The sequence below is a fragment of the Dasypus novemcinctus genome, chromosome 8 (assembly GCF_030445035.2).
Source record: "Dasypus novemcinctus isolate mDasNov1 chromosome 8, mDasNov1.1.hap2, whole genome shotgun sequence".
Taxonomy (NCBI): domain Eukaryota; kingdom Metazoa; phylum Chordata; class Mammalia; order Cingulata; family Dasypodidae; genus Dasypus; species Dasypus novemcinctus.
The window spans coordinates 103,648,658-103,663,104 of NC_080680.1; the positions used below are offsets into that span (position 1 = coordinate 103,648,658).

The 14,447-nt window shown below is 42.0% G+C and overlaps 1 protein-coding gene across 1 annotated transcript in view; it reads right to left on the reverse strand.

The window, feature by feature from the left end:
- Nucleotides 1-14,447, reverse strand: part of PAPPA (pappalysin 1) — a 245,348-nt gene that overhangs the window by 14,925 nt on the left and 215,976 nt on the right. The window contains exons 20-21 of the mRNA XM_058302490.2: nucleotides 9,814-9,885; nucleotides 3,914-4,012 (exon numbers count right to left, since the gene is read on the reverse strand). Coding sequence (XP_058158473.1) covers nucleotides 3,914-4,012; nucleotides 9,814-9,885 — 171 coding nt within the window. The remainder of the gene's footprint in view (nucleotides 1-3,913; nucleotides 4,013-9,813; nucleotides 9,886-14,447) is intronic.

Genomic DNA, 14,447 nt, shown 5'->3' on the forward strand with positions numbered 1-14,447 from the left:
GATGGATTGAATATAATCTAGAAAGGTGCCTGATGCAAATCTGTCCTAGGATTGAGTTTCTAAGTGCTAACCTGCTTAGGGGCAGGACATTTTCCATGCTATGGGATTGGGCTGAGGGTACACATAGGAACTGAACAGTCCAGCAGGTAAGAGCAGGGGGACGAAAAAGAAAGGAAACCAGCCTGTGAACCATCTCCTATCCTGAAAAGTTCCCTACTGTGGAAATTGGAGACAGAAACCAGGACTTTCTTCTGCCCTTTTGATGCCCACGAGGAAACTCCTGTTTGGGCTGCCTGAGACGTCAGGGATGCATGGTCAGTTTGGGAGGCTCATCAACATCCCACCCTGCTTCCCATCTATGCTGCTGTGAAAAGCTACTTGCATCTTTGCCAAGGGGAGGGGTCCCATATCCAAGGTTCCCTGCAGTCTGGGGTCCCAGGGAAATGTCCCACCAGAGCCAGGAGGGTGGTGCCCAAGGTCCTGTATCTCATTGTCCTCTCCTTTTCCAAGACTCAGCCCCACACACAAGGTAATGCAGAGTTCTTGAGTCAGACCGAAGGGGGTTCAAATTTGACCCTCAAGCACTCACTAGCTGAGTGAAGTTGGGCAAGTCCTGCTAAGGCTCAGAGCCCTGGCTGGTTCACCTGCACAGTGGGAATACTACTAGTGACCTGTCAGGGTTGATGGATGAAATAAGCTAGTGGAGGCCCAGGGTTTGGCAGAGGGCAATGCATGCAGTAGGTCACTTGGTGATGTTTTAGATTGCTGCTTGTCTTCTCCAGCTATTACCTCCTATAAAAAAGGGAGCAGTTGGGCTGTACAAGAGAAAATAGAAAGCTTTCAAGAAATTGAAGTTTATTTAGAAGTTAAACTAGGAAATTTACCTGTAGGAAGCATGACTTGAATTTGAGACACTCTTCTTATCCAAAAGCCAGACTTCCAGCAATCTCAAACCTGATGAGAGGCCCCCAAACACCCCTGAACATCTGAAATACCTACGACAAAGCCATATCAGAACAAAGAGGCCTCTCATACTTATTTAGCACGTAGTTCTTATAGGCTTTCTCCATTCTGACCCCAACCGCTATTTACCTTCACTATGAAACTCCTACTCATTCCTCAGGTCTCCACGTACATGTCACTTCCTTAGAGAAGCTTCCTCCGACCTTCACACTGTCCTCCATTAGATCCTGAATCTTTTCTTCATTGTCCCTTCCACAAAGGATTAAGGGCACAGCAGTATACCTCACTGCTTAATGTCAGGCTCTCTGGATAGACTAGAAGTTTCAAAATGGCAGACTTTGTGCCTATCTAGACACTGTCATGTGCACACAGCCTGGTCCAGGGTTGGAAACTTAGAAATGTTCAGTGAGTATGCATCTCATTGGATGGAAGTAGCTTAGACATCTACCTTCTACAGCCTCAGCAAAGGGAAGGAACGATAATTTAAAGTGGGAGAATGGAGGCTTTTAACCTGGGTGGAAAAGGAAAGAAAAAAGATAAGAAAGCCTATTCAGAGCTAGCAAAGGACTAACTCTGGATCCCTTAGTGAAGAGTTGATGCTTGCCTCAGGGACCCAGAGTTTGAACTTGCTGCAGATGAACCCAGTACAGGAACAGAGAGTCAAAATGATGAATTGATGTCCTTAAAAATATGTATGTTAACTCATGTGGTTACATAAAAATTTGGAATCTTCACCTGAACCTCAGTCTCCTGACTTCATATCCATCTTTCACACACTCTAGAAACAGTATTCTATTTAAGGAAGTTTCCCAATAAAAATAAATCACTTTTGTTTTTTAAGTTTTAATGCATAAGTTATAGAATGTAGAAAAATTATTTTAATCAAAATTGCTCTTTCTCCACCCGATGGTGTCAGTTGAAGAGTTTCACAATTCTGCACAAACTTTTATTTAAAACACAAACTTCATTACCCATTCACCTTCATAAATGACTGGCTCCAATACAGTGAAATAGACACAACTGGACACTATTTCATTTGGCAATAAGAATCAAGAACCTTAAAATGCACATAACCTTTATCCTAGTATTTCAATTCCAAGAATTAATTTTAAAGGGATAATTAAAACTATAATGTATTTATGTACAAAGATGTTTATGAACATCATTACTTCTAATTGTGAGAAACTAAAATAGCTCAAAAGTGAACAATCAAGGTGGGGAGGGAAGGTGATGGCTAAGTAAATTATTACACATCACAATCATATAATAAACAATAATAAGGCAAAAAATACAGTTCAAAAGTTTACACTAAAATTAGATAATTTATATGTATGCCTGTACTAAATGAACAAGACAAAGCAAACAAAAGAAACTAAGATCCGAAAGTGGAAAAGCAAGACAAAAAAAGTGAAGTGATCTATGTATCTTTCTATCTGTCTATCTATCTATCTATCTATCTATCTATCTATCTATCTATCTATCTATCTATCTATTATCTATCTATCTAGAGACATACACCCATGCACTTAAACACAGAATAAAATAAAATAAAATGGAAGCAGTGGTTATCTTTGGGTGGTAAAAAAAGTCAGTGTATTCTTTTGCTCTCTTCTACATCCTGGATTGTTTCACAATTAAGAAAAATAGTAAAATTTAAAAATAGAAAATAAATTTAATTCTTTCATACTTAAGCAAAGTATGCTTTTGTGTTCTATAAAAAAAGGGGGGAGGGGTTCAGGCATACAGGGCTGACTGATCTCAGTGAACCCCAGCATCTTTATTTGTCAACCAAAAGATGCAGCAGCAGTCCTCTTACAGAGGAACTATGCTCTGCTTCTGTCACTCACTGTGGGTGCCACCTTGGACAAATCATTCCTCCTTGAGGAGCCTCAGTTCCCTGATCAATACAATGAAAAATGTGGACCAGATGATCACAGAGGGCACTTCGGCCATGACTGACCACGATTCTTTGACCTTCCTTGTCTTTGGAACACAGTTCCCCCTTCTTGGAAATGAGAGATTTTGAGATCAAGGATCTTTCAGCTCTATAGTTGATGAGTATACACAGAGAAATAGTTTCCTAGTAGCCTCTTCATAACAAGAACAGGTGTCAACTAGGATTGCCTGGGTTCACCACCTCTCTCCCAATTCCTAGCTAGGGCCCCAGTCTCTGCTCCAGCTCCAGTTAGGAAATTGAAAGAGGCCACTCTTCCCAAAGTGGTTGATGTCCATCTCAGTTTGACTAGGAACACCTTACTCACTCCCATGGGCATCCTAATACACAAAGGAAGAAAATCACAACAAGACTCTGCCCCACCCTAATTCTACAGGTGTGAAAAACAAAGATTATAAAAAGCTTGAAGACCAAACTTTGGTTGGGATTGTCCCCTTATTTCTCTTCCCCTAGATTTCAGCTGTGCCTCTATAAAATTGTATGTTCTCTCTGAAAGTTTACATGCCATATCTCTGCCCAAAATGTTCTTTTCATATCCAACTCTCTACCCCTACATTTCATCCATCAAGTTTCAATATTGATGCCACTGCCTCTGCAGAGCCTTATCCGACCTCTCTGACTACAACAAGCCTCTCCATTGGCCCCCACAGTATTGCATCCTTCCTTTCTAAATGTACTTATTGACTGGTATTTGTCTGTTTCCTCATCTGACTCTAAATGTACTTATTGACTGGTATTTGTCTGTTTCCTCATCTGACTCTAAGAATTGAGGGTAAGGGACCAAACTGCACAGATGACCCTTGAGTCCCCTACACTAGCTGAGGACTTAGTACATAATATTAGCTCAACCACTTATTAAAAGAGTAAAAAATAAAATAAAATGAAGCTTGAAGGCAGAGAGCTTGAATGCCTGTTCCAGTGTGTAGGGGTGATCATGAAGCAGTAAGCTGGAGAGGCACGCAAGAGGCAGCTGCCAAGTGGGGTGGCACAGCCTACCTTTTTGGTCTTTACCGTGGAGGCACAGCAATCCCCACCATCATAGTTGCAGAAGGCTCTGTTGTTGATGGCATCACAGTAATTGTCTCCCATGAAGGGCTATAAAGGGGGAGAGGGACAGGAAGGAAAAGAGGCCTTATTACCATCCTGGAATAAGAGAGAGCTGTCCCCAGCAATTCATCTTGGTCTCTGTCCTCTTTTAGCTGTCTCATCTTCTCAGACCTCTGCCGTCAGCCTACCTGGCTTCTAATCCCAAAACCTCCTTGGACAAGTTATCACTTAAATTCTTACATTTATAAGAAATCTAATCTAGACCAAATTTTCCCTGCTATAGTATGGTTACACTTGAGAACTTCTTTTGTATGCTGGAATATGCAAAGTCACAAGGTACACCAGTGGTATCTTCCTGGAATTGAGTGCTTATTTTCCTTGAAGAAATGATAAGAAAATTTGAATTCTCTTCCTCCACTTTTCCTGGGAGTAGAAATTACAAACATAATTTACAATAAAATATATCCAGATCTATTAGGGAGCTGAGCATATACTGCCCAAGAATTATAAGATTAAATGTAATAATTCATAGAAATTTGGCTCAATGGTCTGTGCAGTTAATATGAGTTCACTCTCCTCTGACAGAGGAATACAAATGTGATCATTTTTTAAAAAAATTCTCCAGACAACATTGTTATTCCCATTTTACAGATGAAGACCCTGAGGCTCAGAGTAAGAAAGAGACCGAGTAAGTTCACAGTGGCAGAGGCAGAGTAGTGATTTAAATCTAGATTGGCGCCATGTTTTTTTCTTCGCCACTCTAGGTTGTAGTTATCGTATCTATCACATGCTGGTTTATTTCTTTTCTCCCTTGTTCTTCCCATCCTGTGGTGTGCAAAAGATGAAGAAAAGATGATGGAGCCAAGTCATTACTGATTTAAATGCAGAGTCATCTTGGGAGAATGTTCAACAGTCTCTGTGACTTCCCTGGCACTTGCATTGCCTCATCCTAGCCTTAGTACGCAGTCTTTTGTTTATGTGTCAGTAACCAGTGCAATACTGTAAGGCCCTTGAAGACATGGGCAACGTCTGGTTCTTCTTTGTCTCTCCAGCACCTAGTTGGATATTGGGTACAATTTTGACCCTTAGCAGTTTATTTAGAAATGGAATGTAATTGTATTGGCATAGTGAAGAGAGTAGTTGGAAGGGGTTTAGATAGCTTGGATTCTACTTTTCAATTCTCAGCGAAATGGGAGGTTACTTGGTGATTTTAGTCAAGTAGCTTATTTCCTCTGACCTCCTACTGGTAAAATAAAGAGGATAGAGTTAGTGTACTTATTTCTGAAAGCAATGACCCCATACCTCATAAATTGCAATGTTGTGTGACATAATATATAAAGCATTTGAAAATGAAACCACTTTGATCCAAGTGTGATTTGGGGTGTCTGATGATTGTCAGAGTCTCACTGATGGAGAAGAGATCATCATTTGGCTAAGACCATTGCATCCCAGGCGTGGTCCAATGATGATCCAATTGTCCCTCCTTCCTAGCCTGAATGCTTTGGACCTCACAAGGAATCCATATAATGTGACATCCCTGGGTTTTTTGCGTCTCTGCTCCAAATTCTCATTCCCAGAGAATTTGGGCTTTCAACTCATGATAACAAATACTATTTCATTACCACCTTATCCAGGGCTAAAGAAAGATCTTAGCAAACCAGGGCTGAGAACAGAGTTGTGTTCAGGTGTGTGTGTGCACTTGCACATGGCTGTGAGCTCAGGTGAGACTGTTACACGACTGCATGTTGAACAAATCACATTCATATCAGAGCAGAGTGATGCCAAAAACAAACAAACAAATGATAAGTCCTTTGCTCATCTCTGTGCCACAGGAGCTCTGCATGTGAACTATGCTCTTTCTATTGTTTTTCATGCCATACATGAAAAAACTAATGGATGAATTGCCTGTTCCTTAGAAAAAGTAAATGAATTTTTAAGTTGGCCCCTGACAAAGATCTCATTACCAACTACTCTCCCATATATGCCCTTTCTGGTAGCTGTATATACCCACGCATCTATCTATCTATCCATCCTTCTGTCCGTCCATGCACCCATCTATCCATCCTCCATTCAACCCCATTTATTAAATGCCTACTATGTGTTACACATTGTACTAAGAAAATGATGTAATAGTGAGTCAAGATAGATGTAGCCTCTACTCCATTAGACCTTACACTTAGGGAGGAGAAAGGCTTTCATCATGAAATCACACATCTAATTGGCCAATTTCATTTCTGATGAGAACTATGGAGGAAAGGTACATGATGCTTCTAGAATAAGGAGTAGGAGGAGCTGACCTAGTCAGGGATCTTAGTGGAGGTATCCCTGGGGAATTGACATTTCAGCTGAGATCATAAAGTTGAGTAGGAGTTAATTAGATGGGGGTGGAGGAGGGACACTTTTAGGTAAAGAGAAGAGCATGTGAAAAGCTTGGCCACTTAGAGATTTCTTGTCTCTGGTATTTCTCATGCTTCTCCTTCTATCAGCAATGCACCCAGGCAAACAACTCATCCTTCAAGATCTAGTCCAAAACTCATGGCTCCATAAAGCTGTCCCTATTATACCAGGCTTCTCTGAACTTCTACAGCTTTTTGTACTTGCATGATAGCACTTGGCACAGTTTAGAATTCTCTTTTTAATTGCCTATTTCCTTTTCTATACTGTGAGTTCCTCAAGGACAGGGAATGTATGTCATCCTTTTTTTTTTTTTTTTAAAGATTTATTTATTTATTTAATTCCCCCCCTCCCCCGGTTGTCTGTTCTCTGTGTCTATTTGCTGCGTCTTGTTTCTTTGTCCGCTTCTGTTGTCATCAGCAGCACGGGAAGTGTGGGCGGTGCCATTCCTGGGAGGCTGCACTTTCTTTCCTGCTGGGCGGCTCTCCTCACGGGCACACTCCTTGCTCGTGGGGCTCCCCTACACGGGGGACACCCCTGCGTGGCGCGGCACTCCTTGCGCGCATCAGCGCTGCGCATGGGCCAGCTCCACACGGGTCAAGGAGGCCCGGGGTTTGAACCGCAGACCTCCCATGTGGTAGATGGACGCCCTAACCACTGGGCCAAATCCGTTTCCTTCATCCTTTTTTTTTAAAAGATTTATTTTTTATTTATTTCTCTCTCCTCTCCACCCCTCCCCCCCTCATTCTCTACTCTCTGTGTCTATTCGCTGTGTATTCTTCTGTGTCTGCATGCATTATTTGACGGCACTGGGAAACTGCATCTCTTTTTTATTGCATCATCTTGCTGTGTCAGCTCTCCGTGTGTGTGGTGCCACTCCTAGGTGGGCTGCATTTTTTTCACACAGGGCGGCTCTCCTTGCTGTGCACACTCCTTGTGCATGGGGTACCCCTACGTGGGGGACACCCCTGCGTGGCATGGCACTCCTTGCATGCGGCAGCACTGAACGTTGGTCAGCTTACCACTGAGGATCGAACCCTGGACCTTCCATACATTAGACAGATGCTCTATCAGTTGAGCCACATCTGCTTCCCTATCATCCATTTTTGTATCCTAGATTTCCTAGCAAAATACCTGACAATTTGAGCAAATCTTTATCAAAATTTATGTTTATGCAATAAATGTTTATTAAAATGGTGGATGAATGGAGAGATGGATGGATGGATGGATTGATGAGGGGCAAGAAAATATCACAGATTACTCAGGGAGGACGTAGTTACTGTTATCACTTGACTAAAACCATTGTATCCCCAGAACTTAGAATAGTTTCTGGCACATAGATACTCAGTGAAGCTTTGATGAGCACATGAGTGAAAGACCTCTTTGGACACAGTTTGAGGAAGAGGGCAGGAGCTTAAGGGGTCAAGAAATTCTTTCTCTAGCTTAGCTAGACCAAGATAGAGAAACTCCAAGTTTATGGCTCCTCTCTGACCCCAGCATTTGTTTGCCTTACAAGAATACTTTTCAGCCCCAGAAAAGAGACAAACTATTAATTCTGAGCTAATGAGGGAAGGCACCAAGGGGCACCTGCAAGGGCAAAGGCGATAAGCATCATTGGCAGGACCCAGAGCCTGACAGTGAGGGTTCCTTAGGCCCTAGTGCTGAGTCATGGAGGGATCAAATTCCGCTGTCATGCTGGTTGGCCCGACAGCCAAGTCAGCAGAATGAGCACCCAGGTAACCCAAGCCTCCTTTTCCTGAAATGCCAGACTGATCCAGAGAGAGGGAAGGAAGCAAACACTACAGGGCCTTGGCCTTGATTTTGCCATACCTGGCTAAATTGGGGGGAAATGTGTTCTCAAGGCTGTAGTATCAAGTGCCCTGAGAATATGCCACAGAGGGCCCCTGATCAAAACACAGAAAGAAATGTGTGACCCAGGGACACACTTGTGCTTACAGGTTTCGTAACTTAAAGGTCGAGGAATGGCTCCTGGGTAGGAGGAGAAAAAGTACTAGTCCAGACATCAGGACACCTGAGTTCATGCTTTGGATCTGTGGCTACTGTGATATACAACCTTACACCAATCCATCCCTCCTCTCTCCCTCATTTTCCAGTCTACACAATAAATGGATTGGACTAGATTATGCTAAGAACCCTTCCAATTTGGCATTCCAAATTTTAGATTTGGCCACTGCTTACATTTCAGTTTCCCCATGATTAAAATAAAGGGGCAGTTTTATAAAACGTGAATATGATTAAGCTTTTTATTTTCATTTTCTTCATTAATAAGGAGAATTATTAATGCCATTTAACCAATCTGTACTCGTTTGTCCATCTCCTGTGACACTGGAGAAACAACTGAGTTTGTTTTTAGGATTAAATAAAATAAATGTGCCTGGACAGGATTTTTTTAAGTAAAGCTTCCATGATTTGTTAAGCGGCATTTTGTTTGTCATTCTATTGTTTGAAATAAAGTTATAAAGTTTTTGGGGGAAAAAAATTAAAAGGGCAGGTCTAAATAATCCAAACAGCCTTTCCAGTTCTGACATTCCTTGAGTTTTATCAAATACAAAGTTATTTTGGGCACAATCTGGTCCTTTCCCCCTGCGTTTTCCTGGGTGGAGTCTGGGGAAATGACAGAGATTTGGACATTCCAGAATTCCACTTCGATGGGATTTGGAGCCTCTTGTTCACTGCCAGCTGAGAAGAACTGCAAGGGGAATAAGGGTGCACAGAAATGTCTGGGCTCCATAGACAGCCCTTCCTTGAGAACAGAGCTAACATCACAAGAACCTGTTCCCATCCTCCACTCCCAGCTCCCCCCACCTGCTTGTCCCTGATACAGAGCCAGATCTCTGTAATTCCAAGTTTCCAGGAATGGCTTAAATGTGAAGTCAGAGAACTTAGAATTCAGAAGGGATCTTCAATTTTCAGCTCCATGATCAGTTCGAAGGTATGCATATTATTTCTAGAGTGAAAGAATGCATGAATGACAGAGATGTGGGGCAGAAGGAAATTATCTGTAAGTAATGGTCATTTGTAAAAAGGGAATTTTAAAAAGCAGCCTCATGCAGCTCTTTAAAGATTAAATGCAATAATGTTGGTAATTGTCTGGCATAGTAAAGATGCAAAATTAGTATGGCCTCCCTCCCTCTTTTGGTCCCTGTCTCCCTTCTTACCGATCCAATAGTATGTAGAACACAGGCTTTGGAATCTCAACTCAGTTACTCATTAACTGTATTTTTGGATATGTTTCTTAATATCTGTGTACCTCAGTTCATCATCTGTAAAATGGGATTGCTGATTCCTATCCGAAATATCTGTTAAATGGATGTTTACGATACTCAGTAAGTACAGTAAATGGTAGCCATCATTAACATAATAATAATAATAATAATAATAATACCAGAAGGGTCACTTCTAATGAGCTGAGGGCTGTCTTTCCCTTTACTCACCTCACAGCCTTTGACACAGTGAATCAGAGCAGGGTGAGGGTACCACTTGAGACCAGCAGTGCAGACAATTCTCTGCAGAGAGAAGGAGAGAGAAGTCAGACGGATTTGAGGCTGGGAAAGAGCCACCTCTTTGCTCGCATCACATGCAAGCAACCCACCTCTTCTTGAAGTTTCCAAGCCCTGATCTTACCTTGGCATTTACATGGAGAATTTGCCCAGAGACTTGCAACAATAGGAGCCTTAAGACTAAAATAACATTTGTGTCCACTGAACTTGTTATGATTCTGTATTTCCCTGGCAGTCACAAGGGCTGAGGAGAAGCAGGACTGGGGGGTGGAGCCATAATTGGAAAGGCCCTTCAAAAAGTTATCGGCTGATGTTTGACTGACTGATGGAGTTGGGGATGAGGTGGGGGGAGAGATGAAGGGTAGGGAGTGTGTGTGTGTGTGTGTGTGTGTGTATGTAAGTGAGTGTATGTGTGTGTGTGTGTGGCTACAGTGGGAGGATGGGAGAAAGGTTTGGGGCAGAATAAGAGAATCACTGTGGGAGTGCATTAAAAAGGCAGATTCCTTGGCCTTTCTTCAGAACTACTGATTCTGAATCTCTGAGGTCAGGGCCTGAGACCCTACATTTTAAAAGCCAGCCTTGTGTGCAGATGGTTCTGATGCACACTACAGTTTGAGAGCAAGTGAGGTGGAGGATGAGTGAATTAACCTCGATTTTGGAACCCTGAAGAGGCAGAGAACCCAGAGTACTGTCACCTGCTACCATGCCATGTGGAACAACTCACAATTCCCTGATGCTGCCATACACCGTTCTTCTTGTTTTTCTCTTTTTTATTAAAGGAGTTACCGGGGATTGAACCAAGACCACATACATGAATAGCAGTGATCAACCACTGAGCTATGCCCACTCTGCATGCCATACACTTTTATATCTCGGAGACTGTTCTCGCTGTGCCCTTTCACTGAATGACTTTCTCCATCTTGTCACCTGAAGCTACCTTAGTTACCTTTTAAATTTCTGCTGAAGATTTACTTCCTCTATGATGCTTTCTTCAACTTTCTCAGAGCTATAGGTATGCATATATGTACTTACTTATGATCTTCTTTAATAATTATTATGATTATAACGATAATGACAAGTAAAATGTATTGAGTGGATTTGTGGTGCTAATTACTTGAGGCATTATCTCATTTATTTCTCACTGCCTGGGTGTGAGGTGGGCGTTAGTCTAGTGTCATAAGGAGAATAAATTCCCCCAAGCTCCATAACTGTTAGGTGGAGAAAACCAGAATTTGAAACAAAGCAATTATTTCAGAAATGATTGAAGGCAGCTCATAACATGAAACCCAACACGATGACATTTTAAAAAATACGTGAAAGAAGAAAGCTAAACAAAACTAGGAAGATAAAAATAATGTCAGGAATGGGGCTAAAATATAAATCCTAGGAGCTCCCATTTCTATCCTACCATAGACACCTCACTTTTCATGCCAGATTGCAGTTATTTCTTTAAAATTTAAAAAATAAATAATGAATAAATTAAATAACCAGGAGGCAAATACATAGATTTGTAGATGAGAACTGTGTTGGGAGCCAGTTATGAGTCTATGAGGGCGTGTGCTCCCGGCTGAGCGCCAGTTGATTAATGAAGAAATGAACAGTCACGTGGGCTTATGTGAAAAATTCATATGATCAGTCTATTCTCTCCCTGAAGGCAGACCTATACTAGAGCTGAACTGTAATTAGGTTTCTTGATAGGTATGGGACAAACAAAATCTCTTGAATCAAGGGCTCTGGCTGAGACTGCATTGGGTGCCTTTCTTTTCTGCTCCCTGGAACTTCTGGATCACCTTTGATCTCCCAGGCCTAGAATGGCACTTGGCACATAGAGGATGCTGAATAAATATTTGTTTCATGAATGAATGTCTCCATTTCAAAATAGAGCTGTTTTACAAGTGGACAATCATTTCTTTCCTTATCTTACTCTCTTCTTGAACATTATTATTTTTTGTCCCATGTCTAGATCTCCAGTATCTATCTTGCACAGTGTCTAGTTTAGAGGATGATCTTAGTGCATACTAGATTAAATTAAAGATCTTGGACAAGTATTCAAAACTTGAAGATCTGTCAATCAGTCTCACAATGTGAAATCCACTCTCTATTCTTTTGGTACTCTGTACCCTCTCTCAATACACACATAGGATGGCATATGGGAAAGAACATAAGCTTTGAGGAAGGACATGTGTCGATGCAATTCTGACTTGGAATCACTGTAAATTTCCACCTTAAGGCTTGGTTCTCCCACCTGTGAAATAGATACTAAACATTTATATCATAGGCTTGTTGTGCTGATGCAAGCAGAGTGGAAATGGTTAAAGTAGGACCAATTCCTTAAGCTTCTTGAAGGCAGGACCTGGTTTTAGACAGCTCTGTCTAGTCCCAGCAACAAGTATGGAGCACAGCCAACAAATGTATGCTGATCAAATAAGGAATGTGAGTGCCTCCAGTTCCCTTCTTTCTAGCTCAGTTTCTTTTTTCCCCTCTGCCACCCAGCTTAGCATCAGACGTGGGGAGAATCACCCGCTTTCATTCTCAGGGAATATCTTAACCAGATTTTAATCTCTGGATCTGAGAGTCTGTTTCAAGCCAACCCAGGGGTGTTGGGCAGGGGGAGGCATTTGTAATGATTCAAGAAGAAGAAAACACCAGGGTGAGGATCCACCAGGGGTTTGATGCCCATCCCGACACCTATTTATTTGAGAGCTAATTTAATCCATCTGTAGGAATGTCATGGTGTGCTTGTACAAGTTTCTGTCAGTTGAGGTTTACCTGACATGAGTTTAGAAAAAGGACTTTCATACTATCTGCATGAGCCTATTTATCTTTCCAAGGCTTTTGGATTTTCCACTATTACTTGGTGCTGCATGCCCCACCTGTCTCATTACAGGGCCCCTCTGTGTGCAAGGAGAACTGGGAAAGGGGACAGGCACTGGGAGCTGAAAGAAAGGCTGTTTATACCACAAGTTGGGAGATCCCAGATAGGGCCCCACCAATGTCAGCCTTGTTCCTCTTGATGCCAGTGAGACATCTAGCCCAGCCAAAGCCATTTCAGACCAGGTTTTGTAAGAGAGATTTTAGTTTCTGTCTTGGTGGATAGGAATAATTAGACAGTCTTTTCCTTCTGGGTGAGTCATCATCATAGGCAAAACCAACGACACCAGCACCATCAAATCACCATCCTCCTCCTCAGCTACTCCTCCAGCACCACCACCACTGCCAGCACCTCCTCTAGCATCATCATCATCATCATCACCTTGGCACCACCACCAACACTATCATCATCACCCTCTTCATCATTAACATAGTATTTACTGATTAAATACTATGGTCCAAGCCTTGTGCTCAGAGATTTCATCTCATTTAATTCTTAAAATAAATATGAGATGGGTATTATCTTTTGACTCTTGTTTACACAAGAGGAAACTGAGGCACAGAGATGTTAAGCAACCTGCCCCAAATCATACACGTAGGCAGTGAGAGCCAAAAAGTAAACCACAACTGTTTGATTTCAAGATCTATATTTTGAAACACTGCACTCTCCTGCAAATTCCCCCAGCCCCTGAAGCTGTAAGTGTCAAAGATCTTATTCTTTTGACAGATAGAAAGATTAAGGTTCACAAAGGTCAGAAGAGGCTTTGAGAAAAATGTAGGAAGGAGTGGGCAAGGGAGTTATTTCTAAACTGGAATGGCCACAAAATGAAGGCCGGAGAAGGCAGTTCCCTGGCAGAGGTGAGGCTGTGTGAGAAGGCGTCTGAGGAGAGCCTCCTCCACCTGATACCCAGAGCTGACATCCCTCCTGGAAGTCTTCTCTGATGAGCTCTCATTCTTCCTTGATTGTTCCGTGATTTATAGGACCTGCTGTGATTGAATCATCGTTTAATTTATTTTTTTGCCTTTTGGTATCTGTCGCTGAGCTTCTGGCTTTCTTCTGGGTAACTTTTGTGAAAGTCTAGGCATTGGTCACCCTCTAGCCCTTGTGTTTGAAGATTACCTGCATAATAGATGTTTACTGAGTGAGTCAATGAATGGGTGAACAAATGATCACATGCGTGACCGCATGAGTGTTTGCCTGAGTGAATGGGAAAGCACTGGATTCTGGTCTCATCTCTTCATCTTCGGGCTTCCCATCCCCAGTGCTTCATGTCTCTGTCCAAACATCAGCTAGTATGGACTTAATATTCACTCAGAACCATTCCATCTCCGACCTTTGGGCTATCTGCAGAGCTTTCCACACAGAACTGTCTCCTTTTCAAGGAATGGATTCTTTTATATGTATACGTTGCATAGCCATATTATTCAAAATGTGCAGGGTGGGTTGCCTTGCAGAATGGAATTAGCACTGGGTTCAAAATCTGACTCAACCAACTTAATTATGTGAATTGGGTGACAACCTCAATGAGTCTCAGCTTCCTTGTGTGTAAAATGGTGATAATATTTACCTCATTGGGGTGTGGTAGAGACACAAGGAGGTGGCATATATGGAATTTCCTAAAAAACAGTGGCAATTTATCATAGATATTCAATAATGATAATTCCCCTTTCCTTTCCCTTATTGCCTCTTTTCCTCC